Source organism: Heterocephalus glaber, unplaced genomic scaffold (assembly GCF_053883595.1).
Source record: "Heterocephalus glaber isolate CG9 unplaced genomic scaffold, H.glaber_assembly_v1.0 deba00001461, whole genome shotgun sequence".
NCBI lineage: Eukaryota > Metazoa > Chordata > Mammalia > Rodentia > Bathyergidae > Heterocephalus > Heterocephalus glaber.
This window is the reverse complement of record NW_028258308.1, coordinates 45,330,554-45,351,083: the sequence shown is the minus strand read 5'-3', so window position 1 is coordinate 45,351,083 and position 20,530 is coordinate 45,330,554. Positions and strand designations below refer to the sequence as shown.

The following is a 20,530-nucleotide window of genomic DNA, read 5'->3' as shown; positions in this document are numbered from 1 at the left end:
CAAAAAGGTCACTACATATTAGTTGAAGGAATAATCCAAGAAAAAGAGGTGACAGAGCTGGGGATTTAACTCAGTGGTGCCACTGCCTGCCTTGCAAGTGCAAGGTCCCGAGTTCGAACCCCAGTACCGAAAAAAAACAGAGAGAGAGATAACAGTTGTCATTATATATGCACAAATACTGGAACACTATACTTTATATAACAAACACTGCTGGACATAAAAAATCAAATGAACACTAATACAAGCAATGGGTGAACTCAATACCCAACTTCTGGAAAGAGACAGATCAACTAAAAAAATCAATAAAGAAATATCAAAGCAGAACAACACCTTTGAACACATGGACTTAATAGATATCTAATGTTCTACCCTATCAAAACAGAATATACATTCTTCTAAGCAGTGTGAAACTTTCTTCAGAGCAGACCACATACTAATCCACAAAGGCTGCTTAAATGTATATAAAAGAATCACAGTGAAAGTAGAAATCCATCACAGAAGACACCATTGAAATGTTTTTTAAAAATCTGCAACCTTTCCTCAGATGTGAACACCCAAGGAGTCACAGATAAAATCATAGAAGAAATTAAACAATTGCTAGAATCAAAAGACTATTCCTGTACAACACACCAGTAACTATTGGACACAATGAAACCAGTCCTAAGAGGAAGCTTAATACAATCAATGCTCACATCAGAAAAACAGAGCGAGTTCAAACAAATGACCTAAGGAGGAACCTTAACATACGCAAAAAACAACAATCCAAGCCCAAACAAAATTTAAGAAGGAAAATCATAAAGATCAGTGTAGAAATTAATGATAGTGAGGCTAAAAAAATACAAAAAAATCAATGAACTGAAGAGCTGGTTCTTTGGAAGAATAAACAAAATACATAAACCCTCAGCCAAACCTACCAAATGAAAGAAAGAAAAGACTAATTAATGCAATTAGAAATGAAAAAGGTGGGCTCCTAGGGCAGTGAAGCTCAGCCGGTCCCAGCACCCAGAAGGAAGCTCCCCGTCTCCATCCCAGGCTCCTAGGGCAGTGAAGCTCAGCCAGGTCCCAGCACCCGGAAGGAAGCTCCCCTGCTGCCATCCCAAGCTCCTAGGGCAGAGAAGGTGAGCCACGTGGGTGCCAAAATGACCCCCCCCCACCCCACTGTGGAAATGAGAAGACATATAAACAAGCCTCAAAAACAGACTTCCAGATCACCTAAAGCAACCCCAAAGGGAAATGAGATGGAACACTCTGGTACTCAACCACCTGGACTCTCTGAACTGGTAACAAAAGAGGATCTGGGAAAAATGAAATCAGAAATAATTACTCAGATAACAGCAAAGATTTTGCTCATGGTGCAAGACATGATTAATAAATCTAGAGAGGACACAGATAAAAAAAAGACGATCTGAGGAACATGATGGAATCTCAACATAGGAAACAAACGGAATCCATAAAACAGATACAGATTTCCAAGAGATTAAAAACTCCATCGAAAGTCTGCGCAGCAGAATGAACCAATGTGAGAATAGAATTTCATATACAGAAGATAAGATTGCAATTAGTGACCAAGAAAAGAAAAATTGCTTTAAAATTGTAAGGGAACATGAGAAATCAATCCAGCAGCTGCTAGACGATGCAAAGAAGAATAACATAAGACTGATTGGAGTCAATGAAGAAACAGGAGACAGTGCAGATGACATAAAAAAACTCTTCACAGAAGTGATGGCAGAAAACTTCCCAAGGAGGGGAAAAGAACTTGACATACAGATAAGGGAGGCATATAGGACTCCAGCTAGCCTTAATCAAAACAAATCTACACATAGGCATATAATAGTTAGGATTCCAGAAATCCAACAGAAGAATAAAATTCTACAAGCAGTGAGAGAAAAGAAACAAATCACATACAAAGGAAAGCCCATCAGAATCACAGCAGACTTCTCAATGCAAACCCTCAAGGCAAGAAGAGCTTGGAGTGATGTATTTCAAGCCCTAAAGGAAAACAGCCTCCAACCCAGATTGATGTATCCTGCAAAACTATCTTTCAGAATGGATGGAGAAATAAGATGCTTTCATGACAAAGAGCACCTTAGGAACTTCATGAATACCAAACCGGCACTCCAAAAAATTTTAGACAATATCCTAGGAAAAGACAATGAGGATCACAACCCCAGGAAACCCAGAAGAATGAATCCATTGGTCGTGACAAAATAAAATGCAAAGGGGGAGAGTCCAACAAAAAGAAAAAAAACTTTTGACTTCATCTTCCTGAGTGTATAATTCAATCTTATTATTGTATTGATTAGTATTTTTCTGATTCTAGAATTGCACACCATTCCTTGTGCTATACTGGCTATTGTCTACATTTTAATTGGGTTGTCTATTAATGAGCTCTAAGAATTCTTTATATATTCTGTTCATAGGTTATATGCATTGTAAATATGGTCTGTTTAAGGACTTTTCATTTTAATGTCATTTAAAGTTCTAAATTTTGATGGAATCTCATCATTTTTTCTTTTATACATCATGGTTTTTGTATCCTAGGTAGTTCTTGCCTACCCTGAATTCATAAATATTTTCCCTTATAATTTCTTCTTAAAGTTTCATACTTTTAGGCTTTCTTATTTAGGTTCATAGATCCCTTCAAGTTATTTTCATGTATGGAAAAAAAGGGTTGAGGTTAATTTTTTATATACGGATACCAGGTGTTCTAGTGCCATTTGCTGAAGACACCATCTCTTCCTTGGCTCTTGAATCGAGTTTATATTCTATAAAATGCTAATGTTAAATAATCTTTCAAAACTCAGTGGACCATATATGTGTGGTTCTATTTCTAGATTCTCCATTTTATTCAAATGATCTATATGTCTTTCCTTACACCAACACTGCCTTGATTACTGTAGCTTTAGAAGAAGTCTTAAAATTGGGTGCTAACCGTCTTCCAACACTGTTTTTGTTTTTGGCTTTTCTGGGTCCTTTGTACGCCTACATAACTTTATTATTATTATTTTTTTAATTGCACATCACTCCTTTATTATACTGACTTGGTAAAAAGTTAAGTTATGCTCAAAATGAGTATTGGGCCCATGTGGCAGGGCCAAGCCAACTGGAACATGATTCAGAAATCAAACATAGTGAAAGACACACTTAGACATGGTCAAGAGGCATTTTCACTGCCACCGAAACAAGGCAGAGGGATCCTAAGATACACAGCAGGATGCACTCCTGCCCCATAGAGGCCAGAGTTTATCCTGTACTAGTGTGAGGAATGGCTTATTTTCTGGTGACCACATGTGGAACTATTCAACCACCACTAGAAACCCCAGAAGGGTTTTTGTTTACCTTTTTTTTTTTTTGTAGAAAAATTTAACACATAAATTTAATTTAGGATTAATCCCAACCTTCTGGAGTCAGCTCCTCTAGGGTGAGGGAGGAAATCATTGTTTTTTTAATCACCATGCAGGTTACATTCATCTCCCACTGGAATGACTTGAGCTCTCCTACAGTGACCAGGCTAGAGTACAGGGCTGGCTCCTAGGAGCACAGTATGTTCTCTGGCCTCTCCTCACTGGTCATGCCTTGGCATGGTTCCTCCCTGTCCTCTACTGAAGGACATCCTTAGTAAACAAAGCAGAAGCTCTAGGAAAAAAGTTACTACCTCTCAACTCTCTGGGATAAGAAGAGCCTTCCCTGGGCTTGGACTGAGAACTTGTGTCCTAGAGGTACTATTCTGACTAGATTCTATCAAGGGAGAGGGTGCAGGAGCTAAAATGCTAAAATGAAAATGGGAGCTACAGGTCCCCATCTGCAACTACAATATAAGATGCCTACAGATGTGATCAGTGTGATGGGTGTGGGGGAGAGGTACAGAGGAATGGATGGATGCGGGTAGCAGGCTGCTTGCTGGCCTTCACTTCTTGGCCTTGCCCTAGGCAGCCAGAGCTTCCATGGCTTTACAGATGGTCTCTTCATCCCCTAGGAACTGCATGGGCTTGATGGGCTTTAAGTTCTTATCCAATTCGTAGACAACAGGAATACCAGTTGGCAAGTTCAACTGCATGATAGCTTCTTCAGAGAGACCTTCCAGATGCTTGACTATACCCCGAAGGCTGTTGCCGTTTGCTACAATCAAGACCCGTTTCCCTTCCTTGATCTGGGGAACAATTTCTTCATTCCAGAATGGCAGGGCTCTGGCAATAGTGTCTTTCAGACTCTCACAGGAAGGCAGGTGATCTTCAGTGAGGTCTGCATACCCACAGTCCTTACTGATGTTACTGTAGAAGGGATGATCAGGCTCCATCGGAGGTGGTGGAACATCATAGGAGCACCTCCAGATCTTTACCTGAGCCTCACCGAGCTTGGCAGCAGTTTCTGCTTTATTAAGGCCAGTCAGACCCCCACAGTGCTGCTCATTGAGACGCCAAGTTCTCACCACTGGCAGCCACATCTGGTCAATGGCATCCAGTACTGTCCAGAGGGTCCAGATTGCTCTTTTCTGCACTGAGGTGAAGGAGATGTCAAACTCATTGCCAGCATCTCGTAGTGCCTGCCCACCGCGCTTCGCCTCCTCGTGGCCGGCCGGGCTCAGATCAGAGTGGTACCAGCCGCTAAAGCGGTTCTCCAGGTTGCAGGCACTCTCTCCGTGCTGGATCTGCACTAGTTCATAGGCGGCCATGGCGACGGGTTAGAGATGCAGTGCCGACTACAGCTCGCTGAGATTCTGGTGGCAGTTACCCGCCCCAACACACGCACCAAGCTGGCCGCACCTGCGCGCTAGCACCCCCCCCCCCATAACTTTAAAATTTCAATATCCAGTTCTTCATTTATAGCAAGTATACACACATCTGAATTTTTATGTATATCTTGTGTTTTCTAATCCTGCTAAATTCAAGTACAAGTTCTAGGGGCTCCTAGAGATTTCTTAGTATTTTCTCTGTAGATGATCATTTCATCTACATATAAAGATTTTGCTTCTGCCGTGCCAATCCTATCCTAGTTTTATCATTTTATTGCCAGACTATTTTGGTTTAGACCTATGTTTCAAAGTCTAATGGACAGATGAAGAGTAGGCATATATGCCCTTGTTCCCCACTTCAGGGAGAAAGCATTGTATCGTCTCCATTCATAGGAGTTTTTGTTGGAAATACGGAGTACATGTCTTTGATCTGCTGAGAAGGTTCTGTTCTACTTCTAGTCTCCTGATAGCTTTTACCATGAACAGCTGTAGAATTTAGTCCAACACTCTTTCTCCAACTAGTCACAGGATCATATGGCTTTCTCCTTTCCTCTGTTAAAATGACGACTTTTAGGGGTGGATCTTCCAATGCTGAACCAACACTGCCATCCCTATAACAAAACCACTTTCTACATACTGCCAGACCTGACTTCTAAGAGTTTGTTTTGTTAAACAAATTTTTATCTATGTTCATACTTTCTTCTTCTATTATCTTTATCCAGTTTTAGGATTAGCACAATGTTGATTTCCTAAAATGAGGGCAGAAGTGTTCCTTCTTTTTTCTGTTTTGTTTGATATAATTAATCAGTTAAAAGGTTTATGAGCCTGCTGTTGTCATATAGGTAGGTTTTCAAGCTAGGAATATACTTTCTTTAGTAGGTGCTATTCAAATTTTATATTTCCTCCAGAGTTAGTTTCATTAATTTGTCTTCTAAGTTACTTCTTAGAAGGTGTCAAATTTATTTCAAAAAAGATTTTTGCAATATGCTTTCTATATCCTTTTAAATTCTGTAAAATCTGTGGTAATGTCTCCTAGATCTTGATATTGTAATTTTAAAAATGTATAACTGATATTGTGTAACAGGAAGAAAAGGTCTAAAAGAGCAGGGGAATTGGGAGGGGTAGGGGAAGGGAAAAAAGGGAATGAAAAAATATGAGAAGAGGAAAAAAATGGAAACAAGGTCTTTGCAAACAGGGAAGGGTGGAGGGGGTGAAGGGAGGGCAAGGGAAGGGGAAAAAAAATAAGAACCAAGAGACTCATGTCATGGTACAAGATCCCACTGATGAATGTAACTGTATTGTATACCTAAAATGTACCAATAAAGTTAATGGGGGGGGGAGAAATGAAAAAGATGAAATAACAATAGACACCATCAAAATCCATCAGATAGTAACTACCATGTTCCAACATTAACCTTTAAAAAACTAAAACTAGAAATTGCATTTGACCTAGCTATTCTTCTAGGTATCTTTCCCAAAGAGCTAAAGACATCATATTATAGCAATACATGCATACCAATGTTTGGACTGGCACAATTCATAACAGCTAATTGGTGGAAACAGCCTGTTTGTCCATCAGCAGATGAATGGATAAACAAACTGTGGTATTTATACATGAGATACGACTAGTATTCAGCTATAAAGAAGGACAAATCTGAGGCACCTGTAGGAAAAAGGATATACCTCGAAAATATAATGTTCAGTCAAATCAGATTCACAAGAAGTTTAAATGCTGTACGGTATCTATCATTTGAGTAAGGCAAAGCACAAATAAAGAGCAAAATAAAGGACTGATAGAAGAAAACAGATCTTTTGCAAATGGGAAAGGGTCCAAGAGACCAAGGGCAAAAGTTGGGGGTAGGGGAAGTAAAAGATGTATCGTGTACATTTACCAAATACTTCCAATGAATGTAAACTGTTATAAACATGAAGTAAATATAACAACAGTAATAACGAAAATGGGAAAAAGGGATACAGAGATAAAGGAAAGGAGGAATAAGAAAGGAGAAAGGGAATAAATAATAATCAAGTTGTGTTACGTACATGTACCTCCTCCCTAAGATGAATGTAAATTTTGTGTACTGCAAACAAATTTTAAAAAAATAAAAAAAGAAAAGAACCTGCCTATTGTTAAGACTTGTCAACAATTCTTAGTTGCTAGGAGTATCTCACATCTTTCATATTTTAAGATAAAAAGAAGGGAAGGCCAGGGATTTAGCTCAGTGGTTCTGCCACCTGCCTTGCAAGCGCAAGGACCCAAGTTCGATCCCTGGTACCAAAAAAAAAAAAAAAAAGATAAAAAGAAGGGAGAGAGGAAGGAAGGGAAGAAAGGAAAAAGGAAAACATGAGTCAAACTTCCAGACAACAAAATTTCTTTTCAATCATAGTAGAACAAGTGAAAATTTTCTCTATGACATTGAGGATGTCTGGTTTAGTACAGGTGTAACACTCCAACAGTACTAATTCATGGCCACACTATATCCAAGGGCTGCAAGGAGTTCTGCTAGGAAGTGACATAAAAGATTAAGGTTGTTACTGAGTGTGAGAAAAATTATGAAACATTCTTCACATCATTCTTAATAGTCAACCTCAGATAAAGATTTCTTCACAAGAAAACAAATACTCTATCTCTTAGATTACACAATCCTATTTATATATGTTTTTAATTCAAGGAAATAATTGAAAATCTACTACTAATAGAAAACTAGTAAGTCTGCTTAAAAAGGAATATTCAGCTGGTCAAACTTTAGAGCTGAGAAACTAGAGCCTAGTATGGTGTGTTGAAATTTTAAAAATTTATTACAGTAAAAGACACTGCCATTAATCATCCCTCTCCTGCTTTGAACACACTTAGCACATTGTTCTTGTCACTTTCTGAAGCACCTGAGAAGTCCTCTTTCATGTTTTCACGAGTGAATGCTGATGCCAAGTGACATCTCACAGAAAAACAGGCTCATAAAAACATACAGGTTTTTTCACCGGACCTGGCACTACGCAAATTTTGGTTCTTCCCAAAAGTCAAAATGATCATGACAGATGAACATTTTGAATTGATTCAGGACATCAAGGTAGCCATGACAGTGCAACTGAAGACACTTTTGTCACTTCAGAAAGTGACAAGAACAATGGGATTAAGTGGGTTGAAACCCTGGGGAAGATTTTTGAGGGAGATTAATGGCAATGTGTCTTTTATTGTAATAAAGCTTTTGAAAAATATTTAAACATTAACTGTATTTTAAAAATCACACCATGTGTATGAAGGGTTTTGTTTTTTTGTTTTATAGAAATACTGACTGAAGCCAGAGCAACTGCACCAAGCTACAGCCCCAGCCTATTTTTACTTTTATTTTTTGGTACTGGGGATCGAACTCGGGACCTTGTGCTTGCAAGGCAGGCGGCAGCACCATTAAGCTAAATCCCTGGCCAGCTGTTTTTATTATTTAAATCTCCCTAAATTGCTCGGGATGAGCCCAAACTTCAGATCCTCCTGCCTCAGGCTCCCAGAGTGCTGGGATTAGAGGCGTGCACTACCAAACCCAGATTCCATACATGGCTTTTTGGAGCACAGTCACAGCTACTAGTTTAGTACTGCTCATGGCTGCAAAATCACAGAACTGAGTGGCTGTGACAGACACCAGGACCACAGAGCCTAAGTCATCACTCTCTGACCCAGCTGACCCTTGCTGTATGTCTCAAGCTCCTAACTGATGATAAACACTACCACAAAGTCTGCTATCTCATGTGAAAAATCAGTTCTAATGCTTTCACTGTTTGACTTGATACTGCAGGTAGACATGACCCTGTGGACAATACTAACATGGATTACAACTTTCTTCATCTTCAAGGACCACCTGTGCCTCTGACTAGGCCCTTGATTAACTGTCTGATGCAAAACACTTCTCTTTCACGATATAATGAGCCTCACAACTTTTATACTTACAGATGCTCTTCAAGCTTCTTTTTGAGAAGAACTGACTGAAAATGGAAAATAAAAATCAGTTTATTAACTCCTTAAACAAACCATGTTAAAAGAAATTAAGAATAAAAAGTAACTAACATTGAGTCAGTTTTCCTTAATTTCTTTGAAGAACTCAAAACACAATATAACTAAATTTATTCTCTTTCATAAAGGGAGAGAGTAGCCAGTTCACGATTGGTAGCAATTAGTATAAAACATCCAGAAACTAGAGATTTCAGCTTTCCATCTACAGTAGAGAAAATGAACTAAAAAGCTATGGTTCCAGACAATTTATGCAATGGTATGGGAACTACAAAGGGTGCTGAGTAATATGCTCAGATTTTTTTTGGTACCGGGGATCGAACTCGGGACCTTGTGCTTGCAAGGCAGGAGGCAGCACCATTAAACTAAATCCCTGGCCCAGGTCTCCTAAAAGGTAAGAGATGAAAACTGACCCAAAAATAAAGAATAAAGGTATTCTGAATAGGAACACTAAGTTTCACAAATACTCCTAAGGGTACTCATTGATAATGAATTTTATAAAACATTTTATTTTGAGGTAAACAGTTATGTAATTCAGTCAAAATCAAATTAATACAGTCTTATAAAACAAACTGTCCAAATGATCAACAGTCGGAACGAGGGGAGAAAAACCCCTCATTAGTTCTTCAATTCTTAGCTGCTTTATTTAATAATGATCACCATAAACTGCTTATTCATGTCTACTCTAACAAGTTTTGCAATAATTCAAATTCACGTCTTTGCTCAATTCATTTTTTTTTTGTACCCAGGGATCGATCTCGGGTCGTTGGCTTGTGAGGCAGGCAGTGGAACCACTGAGCTAAACCCCTGGCCCTGCTCAATTCATTTTGACTATAGTTTTATCAGTGGACCATGATGTTCCTTGTCACTGATGCAAAGATATATGAGATAATCCCAAATATACAAGAGAGAATGCTCTTAGCCTTTTGATTATTACTTGTCTTCTCTTAGGAGAAAGGGTAAAATGTAAATTCTTTTAAAGAAATACTTAACTTTAATTCTGTACTTATGCTTTGATTAAACTCTAGCAAAATTATTAACTCTAAAATAACATGTAATACTTAAGTGGTTAATATGTCAGGCACTGCACTGACATATGTCATATACTGCTGTCTTATGTAAACCTTACCATACTGTAATACTAGCCCCAGCTTACAAATGAGGAAGATGAGGCCAAAGTCATCGAGGCATCCAAAATTAAAAGCCAGGTGGTACCAGATCTCAAAGTCCACACACAATCTTTCTCCCTCCAATCCTTCTATGCTGCAGTGCCTCCCTATTACTGACAAGATGTGTGGCAGGAGGGCCAGATGCAATAGGAATCAGCTAAAATAATGGTATGTGGGTGGGTGGGTGAGGACACGGGGACAACCATGATTTCTGTTTGATTTTTTAAAAACCTCTGATATCCCATAAGTATATTGATTGTAAAGGGCATAAACCTATATGGCAAGTAATACTGTATAGTCATTTTACATACAATTGCCTTAAGATTTCAATATCATCAACTATGATGTCACATAATGTACAAATCTAAAAACGGTTCAATATATAGAAATAGGAAGCCATACTTACAATAGCCTTGAGCAGAAACCATGCCAAGAGACAGAGAAGACATATTAGTGTGAAGCAAATACAGCAGCCAATAGAAGAAACGATTTAGTAAACTATGAAGTAAAAGATACACTTTTTTTCCCCCCAGAAATGTGTATTTTGTTTTCTTCTATAGTCTCCTCATCCTGTCTTGTTATCTGGAGTTTTACATACTGTTGCTAGCTCAAATATGACTGGATATAACAATGCTTTTCTACTTCCATGCTAAAAACAAATGAAGTAAAAATAATAAAAATGTGCACAATATAAAAATAAATAAAAATAATAAAATGTCTGACTTAAGGTCACATGAAAGGACTCAGGTTTTTTTGTTTTTGATTTTTGACACAGGATCTCACTATGTACTTCAGACTGGCCTTGAACTCATTACGTAGCTCAAAGCCTTGAATTTCAGACTGGCCTTGAACTCATTATGCAGTCCAAGGCCTTGAACTTTGTGGTGATTCTCCTGCCTCAGAGCCCCCAGTGCTGTGATTACAGGTGTGGGTCACCATGCCTGACTGGAATAAATTTTTTATAATAGGCAGAAATTATGTTGGTGTACTTTGGAGGGGACCAATTTCAACTATTAAGCATTCCTGAGATGCAACATTGTTAGTGAAGAAAAAAGAAAACATTAAAAGTATAATTTCATATCCGGTACTGCACTATTTATTTCTCTTAAGCTATTTGCAGAGAGAGCTTCAAAACAAAATTTTCCACTTGCATCCTGTCTACATACAGAAAAGAACTCAGTGTAACTTTCTGCTTAATTCACATGAAGATAGCACACTTACATCTCAGCAGTCAATGAATCGACCAATTTATGCAAACAATATTTGATAGAGCTGGCAGCCCATTTCCAAAAAATGTGCTCAAAGTAATGGCCCACAGTGTATTTAAATTAAATTTGATATTTAACCAGGTGGTTGCCCTATCTACCTATCTATCCATCCATCCATCCCCATGGCACTTGCATTGAGCTACATCATCAGCCCATTTTTAATTTTTGAGTCAGGGTCTTGGTAAGTCAGTAAATTGCCCAGGCTAGGCTCAAACTCGTAATTTTTCTGCCTCAGCCTCTCAGAGTGCTGGGATTATAGGCACGAGCCATTATACCTGACTATGACAAATTGTTTTTAAAAAACTTCTACAGCTTGAGGAATAGCTCATGATACAGTGTTTGCCTAGCATGTGCAAAGCCTCGGGTCTGAATCCCAACACTAGAAAGAACAAATAGTAAGCTCCTTTATGTTTTAAAACAAGAGAACTAAGCACAATGATATCACTGTAACACTAAAGTTTTCATAAAAGTCTCCTTAACATTTTAGAAATCAGAATGAATTTTACTTCATTTCAGTTTAAGGGACCTAGAGATGTTAATTAATTAGAGAAATAACGCACTTTGTGGTGCCTATCTAAGGAACTCTTCACTGGAGTTAATATTTTAGTACACGTATGGTACATTTGTTTTACCCCTTTGTGGTTAGTATTATGGATAAAACATACTTTTAAATAGGATGGCACTAAGCTGGGAATATGGCTCAGTGGTAGAGTGCTTGGTTTAATGCCTACCACCAGAAAATAACAATTAACAAAACCCAAAAAATAAACAAGGAAAAAAAAGCCACTATAAGCTAGTTATTTTAGTAAGAGCATAAGGAACTTTAAATGTTGGTGCTATGATAGAAAAGTGATAATCAGTTTGGAAATCTAAAATGACCACCAACATATTAAAGGATAAACTAAAATCACTGATCAGCAAGGCCATGTTACCAATATAAACTAGATGTATGTGTGGAGCAAATGATAAAATTAGGTCCCCTTGCCTCGCAAGTGCAAGGACCTGAGTTCAATTACTGGTACCAAAAAAAAAAATTAGGTCTCTTATAAACTTTCACATTTAGTATTCAAGCTTTAAGTAACTAACTTCCCCTCTTTGTTCAATTTTGCTTTGATACCTTCTTATATTAACAATGCTGGATGGATGAATACAGTTTTGAAGCTGATCCCCAAAATGTCTCTATCAATGACACAGTCAAGTAGGGTTACTGTCAAAGGCCAGAGATCACAAAATATTACACTGCAACAGGAAAAACAAAAAAGCTGACCTGAAGCAAAGACTGGTCAGTAATAGTTTCCCCCTTATCATACTAACTAAACGGTTTTAAGTCATAGCTCTATTTTATGCTGCTCATTATATAAGTAAAGGACTTCCCAACGATGACTTACTTGCACTGTTGCCAGGGAATGATAACTACTGTGTGCTCCCTCAGCACTGTGATGGATGGTAGCATGTTGAGCCGAGCAAAGACATTGTCCTTGGCTGAACATGTGCCATATTCCAGTGGGAATTTGCCAACCATGCAGGCAGAGCTATGACAGAGATATGCAACATGCAGAGCACTAAAGGGACAAAAAAGCTGAGTGTGGAGGCGTATCCCTCTAACCCAACTATTCAGGAGGCAGAGGCAGGAAGATTCCAAGTTCTGGACAACTCAGTGAGCCTCTATTTCAAAACAAGAATAAAGAAAGGGTTGGGTATATAGCTCGGTAACAACAGTGTTTGTCTAGCATGTATGAGGCCCTGGTATTCAAAAGACAGCATTGTTTTCTTTGCTTTTTTCCCCTTTTTCTTTTAATTTTTTTTCTTTTGTGGTACTGGAGATTGAACCCAGGGCCTTTGCACTGAGCTACATGCCCAGTCTGTTAAAATTTTTAAAAAACTTTTAACACAGGGTCATTCTAAACCATACAGCCTAGGCTCAAAGTTGCAATCTTCCTGCCTCAGCTTTTTCACAGTGTTAGGATTACATATCTGGCTAGCACTGTTTTCTGAAATATCAATTTTACATTAAAAAACCCACAAAACTCTACTTCAACAAGCATCTTTTTTTCTCTTTTTGACCAGAGCAGAAAGCCTATACTTCGCCGCTGATACTGAGCCCATTTAAAACAGAAAGCTTCAAATGAACTTTCTCTTAATAAGTAGAAGTGAATGTTTAATTCATAGCAGAATGAATCTGAAAGACAATAAAATGTTACCTGATCCTTTCTGTAAGGAATGTTAGTAGAAGGAAAACATTATTTTTTTCCGTAACTAGTATAATGCTACATTATTTTCATAAAGATTATCAAATTTAAAAAAGTTATAGCTTTTCTCTACACTGTGAAACTTTGACTGTTTCTGGAATGTATTAAAACTTACATTTTCTGCTTTTGAGCCTTGATCCTGTAAAGATTTCTGTAGTTCTTCAACTTGTGACTGTACTTCCAAAAGTCTTTGATTCACCAGCCTAGAAATCAAATGTACATTAATTTTCCAAGTACAGACTTACTTATGCCTTTTTTCCTTTGGTTGTCATATGGTTACAAAGCAAACATCATTCAAAGATGAAAGCCCATGTTATAGCAGTAGTATATAGTAACAGTAGTATAGTAGAAGCCTCATATCATAAGTAAACTTACTTTTCATATTATTTTTGTACTGTTTGAATTTTTCTCTTTTTTGGCCAAACATAATCTATCTATATTAAGTTGAATTAAAAAAACCACTCAAAATCCAATACCAAAAAGTGCATATAGGTAAGTAAAGAAGAAGAGGATATTGGAAAGGCATGTTAGGTTTACCACAACTTATGGCACCTCAAGTATCAGAGGAATGAGGCGACTTGCCCCAGGTGCGTGGCTGCTTTGTCACGGGAGCAGAGGTCCCAGTGCCAGATGTCCTGAATGCCCAAGGCCTGTTATGGCCCTGAGGATGTTGCAGTCTGAGGACAGGGCTCCAACAGAAAAGATAGGCTGGATATGTTACCATTGGCATGTGGCTTGGCCTCCCTCAGCCTGTTCCTCATCTAGAAAGTTCGATGGGAACTATGTCACTGTTTCCTGACAGGCTTGAAATTTCTAATGAGAACTTCTTTTTTTTTGGTACTAGGGATCAAACTCATGACCTTGTGTTTGTACAAGGTGCTCAGGTGCAGTGCCACTGAGCTAAATCCCCAACCTGAGGACTTCTTACATAGTCTTTTTTGTAGAAGTATTTTTTTGAAACCAATGTGTCATTTATTTATCTGAAATTCATTTTTATACATTTATGTAGACTGGTGTCAGGCACTGTGCACTCCAGTCCAGGGGAGTACAGTCCAGTGGAGAGGTAGAAGGTCAAGAAGTGAACACAATGAGGTGAATACTTCAGGACACTTCACTAGAATGTACAAAACAAATGATGATTGTTTTGGTAAAGAACTCAGTGCAGGAGTTAAGAAAAGCATGGCTTGAAATGAAACTAGAACAATAAATAAAATACCTAGGTGGTGAAGGGGTAGAAAAGGGATTCAAGACAGTTCACTATGTCCAAAAATGTATAGCAAAAAGAGAGGGTACAGTGTTCAGGAATGAATAAGTTCTGAGGGGAAGGCTGAAACTGGAGAAGAAAAGATCTGACTGGATCTGCTCCATCTGTACTGTGTATGAAATGCCAAGTATTCAAAATTTATTCTGTAATCAATCCTCTAAATTGGCTGAAAACTGGAATAAACTTTAATAATTATGACTCTAAGGTTCATAATTTCTCTGCTCCATTATGATGCATGCTTTAGTAACAGTTTGGTTCTTTATTCAATGGTGAAGAAGTGGAAGAAAGAGAAAACACGATCAGAAAGTATTTTAGAAAGATCACATTGGTTTTAGAGTGGGAGATATTATTAAAAAGGTCAAAGAGCAGGCATAAATATTGGGAGGAGATGGTTATAATTATTATTGCTTCTGCACAGCAAAGGAAACAACCAACAGAGTGAAGAGACAACCTACAGAATGGGAAAAAGTTATTGTTGGGCACTCTTCTCATAGAGGTTTAATTTCTAGAATATATAAAGAACTCTAAGACATTAACTCCCTCCTAATGACTCAATGAAAAAATAGGTAAATGAAATGAATAAACAAGGCCAATAAGTATATGAAAAAATGTCCATCATCTTTAGCCATTAGGGAAATGTTAATCAGTACAACTCTGAGACTCCATCACATGCCAGTCAGAATGACTATCATCAAAGACATAAAAAACAAATGCTGTTGAGGATGTATGAAAAAAGGTACCCTTCTACATTTTGGTGGGAAGGTAAACTAGTATAACCACTATAGAAATCAGTATAGAAATTTCTAGAACAACTAAAAGAGGAAATTCCATTTGACCCACCTGTACCTCTTCTTGGTATACTCTTGAAAGAGCTAAAGACATCATACTATAGTGATACATGCATACATTCATGTTTATAGCAACACAATTCAAAATAGATAAGTTCTGGAAATAGCCTAGATGCCCACCAACACAAGAATGAATAAAAAAAAGGTAGTATAAATACACAGTGAAATATTATTCTGCCATGAAGAAGAACAAAATCATGTCATCTGTAGGAAAATGGATGGGAGTTGAGATTATAACGTTAAGTGTATTAAGTGAGGCACAGAAAGTTAAATATCTTACAGTTTCTCTTATATGAGAAAATTAAAATATAAATAAAGAAAAGAATAAAATAAAGGAGAGGGCCAGGGGTTTAGCTCAGTGGTTCTGCTGCCTGCCTTGCAAGCACAAGGTCCCGTGTTCGATCCCCATAACCAAAAAAAAAAAAAAGGAATAAAATAAAGGAGAGATGGTAGGAAACAAAAAGCCAGACTTATTCAGGACAGGGAAGGGGATTAAAAGGAGGCAATAGGTAAAGGGATTGAAAATGATTAAGATGTTACATATATGTACCAGTTTGTCAATATGAATATAATTATTGTGTATTGGAAACATACATTAACAATAAGGAACAAAAAAGTATCTGACTTTAATGATCATATAACACAATACACCAAAAACTGAGAAGCAAAACAAAAAGATTTTGTTGTTAAATTTACAGATTCTAAGGTCTTAAAATAACTGAATTGCTCGTAAGACGAATGATTTCTTTTAGGGTTAGGGTAAGTAACAGATTAGGGGGAAAAAGTTCTTTTGTTGATTCAACCACACACCAGTGGGGTTGAATCAATACCCTGCAAAAATGCAGTAAATTACATAAACCTGAAAATAAAATATGAATTACAACTGTTGTAAAACACCGAATTCATGATTTTTTTTTTAAAATCCTCTACTTCTAACTAGTGACTAGAAAGGACAAATGGTGGAGTTTTAGCATCATTTTTTTGTTGTTGTTGTTGTTTTTTTGGTACCGGGGAGCATCACTTTGTTTGAACAAAACTAACAGAATAATGCTGGCATAAACAGGTACAATACTTTTTGGCAAATCTGTGTAAAGACAGAAATGTGGATTAAAGTGCCTTTAAAAGGAAATACAATAGCACAGGAAAACATTCGAAAACACAAAACCTTTCTCTAAGGGAATCAAAATTAGGCAAACAGGTAATCTGTGGCTAGATGCCACCACTTACACACACTTTACCTGTTCTCAGTCTCCAGTTCATTCTTGCGTAGATTTGCATCATCTAGGAGGCTCTGCAATAAGGCAATTTTTTCATTGTCGGAACCTTCTTGGTTAATTTTTAACATCTTATTCTCATGCTGAAGACGAATAAGTTTCTCCCTGAGTAAGCAAAATGAAACCATTATCTGGCATATTAATACAATATAAGTATTAAATTCCAGCCATGCAGTTACAGTAAATAAACAATAAAAAGAAAGTATCAGCAATGAATTTAGCTCCTCTATAAACTGCTAAGACATTACATTTCAGGTATTAAATTCTTTTCAGAATGCATAATCTGCAGACAATAGTCACTATATGTCATGACTTACAATGAAGGAAATTTCAATCCTATTTCCCTTCTGATTTAAATATTTAAGTTATGAATAAATTTTTCTTTGGTACTTATAAGAAAACAAGACCTCTAAAGTTACACTCTTCCATTCATCAATTATTTGGTGGCAAGATGTATTCAATGAGGACTGTCCCTAAGATATTTAGAAGGTGGGGGTGGTGATGCACACCTGCAGTCCTAGCACTTGGAAGGCTGAAACAGAATTATCATGAGTTGGAGGCGAGCCTGGCCTTAATGAGTTTAAGGCTAGCCTTGAGACCCTCTCCAAAAAAATAAATAAAATAAATTTTAAGAATTAAAAACAAAAGATATTCAGAACACCCATTCCTATAGTTATGTTAAGCTGTATCCTTATAACAAGTCCAATTATTAGTCAAGTTACTGAATTATGTTGTTTCAGATTTTTTGTGCCGTGCCTAAAACCTGTAATGGAGGGATGTTAAAAAGCAAGCAATGCACAGAACACCACACTGACTGCAGGGAGGATATAATGGGATATCAGTGCATATGAAGACTCGTTAAAGATATAATTCATTTATTTTTACACAGGGCCATCTACAGATGGCTCCATGAAGACAGCAGTATCAGATACTAGATACTGTACTATGAAAAACCATTCTTCCCACGGAAAAAAAAAATCAAAATAACCAAGCATATACATGAAAAAATTAGCTCTTATTTTGTAAATACAAATAATAAATCCCCCTCCTTTTTGGTTTTTTGAGACAGTATTTTGCTATATACTCCAGGCTGGCCTTTAGCTAACTGTCTAGCCCAGGCTGGCCTCAAACTTGTAGCAATCCTCTTGTTTCAGTATCCAAAGTGCTGGGATTACAGCTTAAACATCATAAATTTTACAGAGCATTTTTACCTGTGTTACTTAAAAGAGGAATCAAATCTGTGATCCAATTCCAGAAATTAAATAGAATGAGAGATATTTTGTATGTGGGCAATGTTGACTTAATATGTTTCAATTACAAAATAAACACACTCATTATAGGGGAAAAGGAATAAATGAAAAAATAACCATCCATCCCTATATGAAGCAATATAGCCACTGCTGAAATACAGCCTTGTAGTGCTATGCATATATACATGCATGTAATAATTTTTTTGTGTGTGGTACTGGAGACTGAGCTCAAGGACTTCACACTGACCTACATCCCCAGCCCTTTTGTAAATTTTGAGACTGGGTCTCAATAAGTTGCTAAGTTGCCCATGTTGGACTTGAACTTGGGGCCTTCCTGCCTTAGGCTTCCAAGTGCTGGGATTATAGGCATTCACCACTGCACCTGGCTGCAATCATCTAAAAAATGGGCTCACACAGTTCATATTGCACTGGTACCTATTTACACCTAAAAGTTTCATAATTTTTTTCATATTATTAACTATACTTGAAAGCTTGGTCCCCACTGCAACAGTGTTCCAACTCTGGAGGTGACTGGCTCGTGACGGGTTTGACAATGTCAATGGACTGACCCATTATTTATCCATTCACAGCCTAATAGGTAACTGTTAGGAGGTGGAAACTTCAGGTGGCGGGGTTGAAGGAATTCTGGTTGGAGGAAGTAGGTCATCAGAAGTGTGTACTGAAGGGTGTATCGTGTCTCTGGTCCTTGCCTTTCTTTCTTTTTGCTTCCCAGACAGACACCATAAGGTGAGCAGCCCTTCTCCACCATGTCCTCTTGGCTGTGATGTTCTGCTTCGCCCCAGGACAAATAAATGAGACCAAGTGACCATGGAATGACACCTCAGAAACCATGTGCAAAATAAACTTTTCTGTCTTTAAACTGTTTATCTCAGGTATTAGTCACAGTAAATATTATTATGCTGAGTTAACATGTTCAATTACTGGGCATTTAGATGATCAATTCTGAGCTTTGCCAGTTCAATAATCAGCTTTTAAAATATATCTTCTTGTCTATTCTTGGCTATTTCCTTAGAATTTATCCCCCCAAAAGTGATTTTTTTTTTTTTGGTTAAAAGGCACATTTTTAGACCAAAAATGCATTCTGCTAATTGGCTTAGAAGTTATGCTTCCCCTAATTTGAGGATTCCAATTTCTCAACACTCTTAACATTAATAAATAATTATCATTAACCCCTGTTCACTGTTTATCATTTTGTTTTCTTGATAGCTCTTCTGGAGTATATTTTAATTTGTATATAGTCATACATGGAAAAGCCATACTTGTTGGATCTTTCCTTAGTTTAGAAAGCTAACTGTATACCAATTAGTTTCTTTAAAAATTTTTTTGGGAGGGCATAGCCATTTATTCATAAATACTCATAAATAATTAAGTGTTCATTCAAATAATTTCATTGGTTCAATTATACACTAGCATATCAGATGTCAGAAAAATAAAAAGTAATGCAAGATATATTCAGATGCGACATTGCATTATACCCCTTTTGTTCATACCTCTTAAATAAGTGCCATCAAAAAACTAAGTTATCTTTATTTATTCAATGAGTATTTGAATGCTTACAGTTTATAAAGCTCTTACACAATCATTATTTCATTTTATACTCCTAAAGATACTGTGAAGAATCAAGAATCCCATTTTTTAAAGGGGTAAACAGGTCCAGAAAAGGTAAAAGCAGTATTCAGGGTTAATCATCCTCTTTTGGGCACACTTGGTATTCTTCCCAACTTCATTTTTCATTCACATACCAAAATAAATAGAATGTTGAAAATGTTCTGACTAAATAAAAAAGCTAAGGTATTACTGAGAGAAGAGTAATTAGAGACAAGGTGGGTCCTCCTATCTATAGCAGCAGTATATCTTCCTCAGACCATTCCAAATATTTAGTAAATAAATCTTGGCAATGAATTATTTTGTAGGCTCATAGCTAAGCATAACCCTTGTCTTTGGACTAAGTGTTAACAACTGCTAAATGTTTGCCAAGGCCATCCAAGCACAGGAGGTATTAGTTTGCTTTGCGTGTGTGAAGTGAGAAAATCAGTTCTCTGTTAGGCCAGCTGAAAAAAGCTACTAACATGGAGATTTAACACTGAGTGACAGTATCAGAAATAGAGGGGGACTGGTGCCCTTCACACTGCAGAGGACAGGCTCTATCTAGGGAAACTATGCAGTGAAGCTCCTTACCTGATTTCAGGTGTAACAATCTCTGCTGCTAGGCTGTCTGAAGATTCCTGACTGCCCAGAGGCATGAACCCTACAAACATAAATGCAAGATTAACAGAAAGAATAACTACCTCTTTTAATATAGTAATACAATTCTAATAATATAGTAATATATAATATAGTAATAATAGAGTAATGCAATTTTAATATAGTAAAAAGCTAAAATCAGAATTTTTCTCAAGGAGAAGACTATGTCATGGTAGTCTTACAAGATTATTTTCAACATTTAAAAAATATG

General features: G+C 37.2%; 2 protein-coding genes across 6 annotated transcripts in view; both read right to left on the bottom strand.

The window, feature by feature from the left end:
• The window catches only part of Hook3 (hook microtubule tethering protein 3), a 110,502-nt gene that overhangs the window by 15,682 nt on the left and 74,290 nt on the right, over positions 1 to 20,530 (bottom strand). For 3 of the 5 annotated variants that reach the window (XM_087180411.1, XM_087180412.1, XM_004855259.4), the window contains 4 exons: positions 20,254 to 20,323; positions 16,769 to 16,909; positions 13,534 to 13,621; positions 8,673 to 8,707 (listed from right to left, as the gene is read on the bottom strand). In XM_087180411.1, the coding sequence (XP_087036537.1) occupies positions 8,673 to 8,707; positions 13,534 to 13,621; positions 16,769 to 16,909; positions 20,254 to 20,323 (334 nt within the window). Of the gene's footprint in view, positions 1 to 8,672; positions 8,708 to 12,333; positions 12,732 to 13,533; positions 13,622 to 16,768; positions 16,910 to 20,253; positions 20,324 to 20,530 lie in introns of those variants that run through there. The other 2 variants (XM_087180413.1, XM_087180414.1) reach the window with 2 other exon arrangements.
• Positions 3,360 to 6,897, bottom strand: LOC101704135 (phosphoglycerate mutase 1-like). Its single transcript, XM_013076078.3, has one exon. It carries the CDS (start codon positions 4,670 to 4,672, stop codon positions 3,926 to 3,928), a length of 747 nt encoding a protein of 248 aa, XP_012931532.2. The 5' UTR covers positions 4,673 to 6,897; the 3' UTR covers positions 3,360 to 3,925.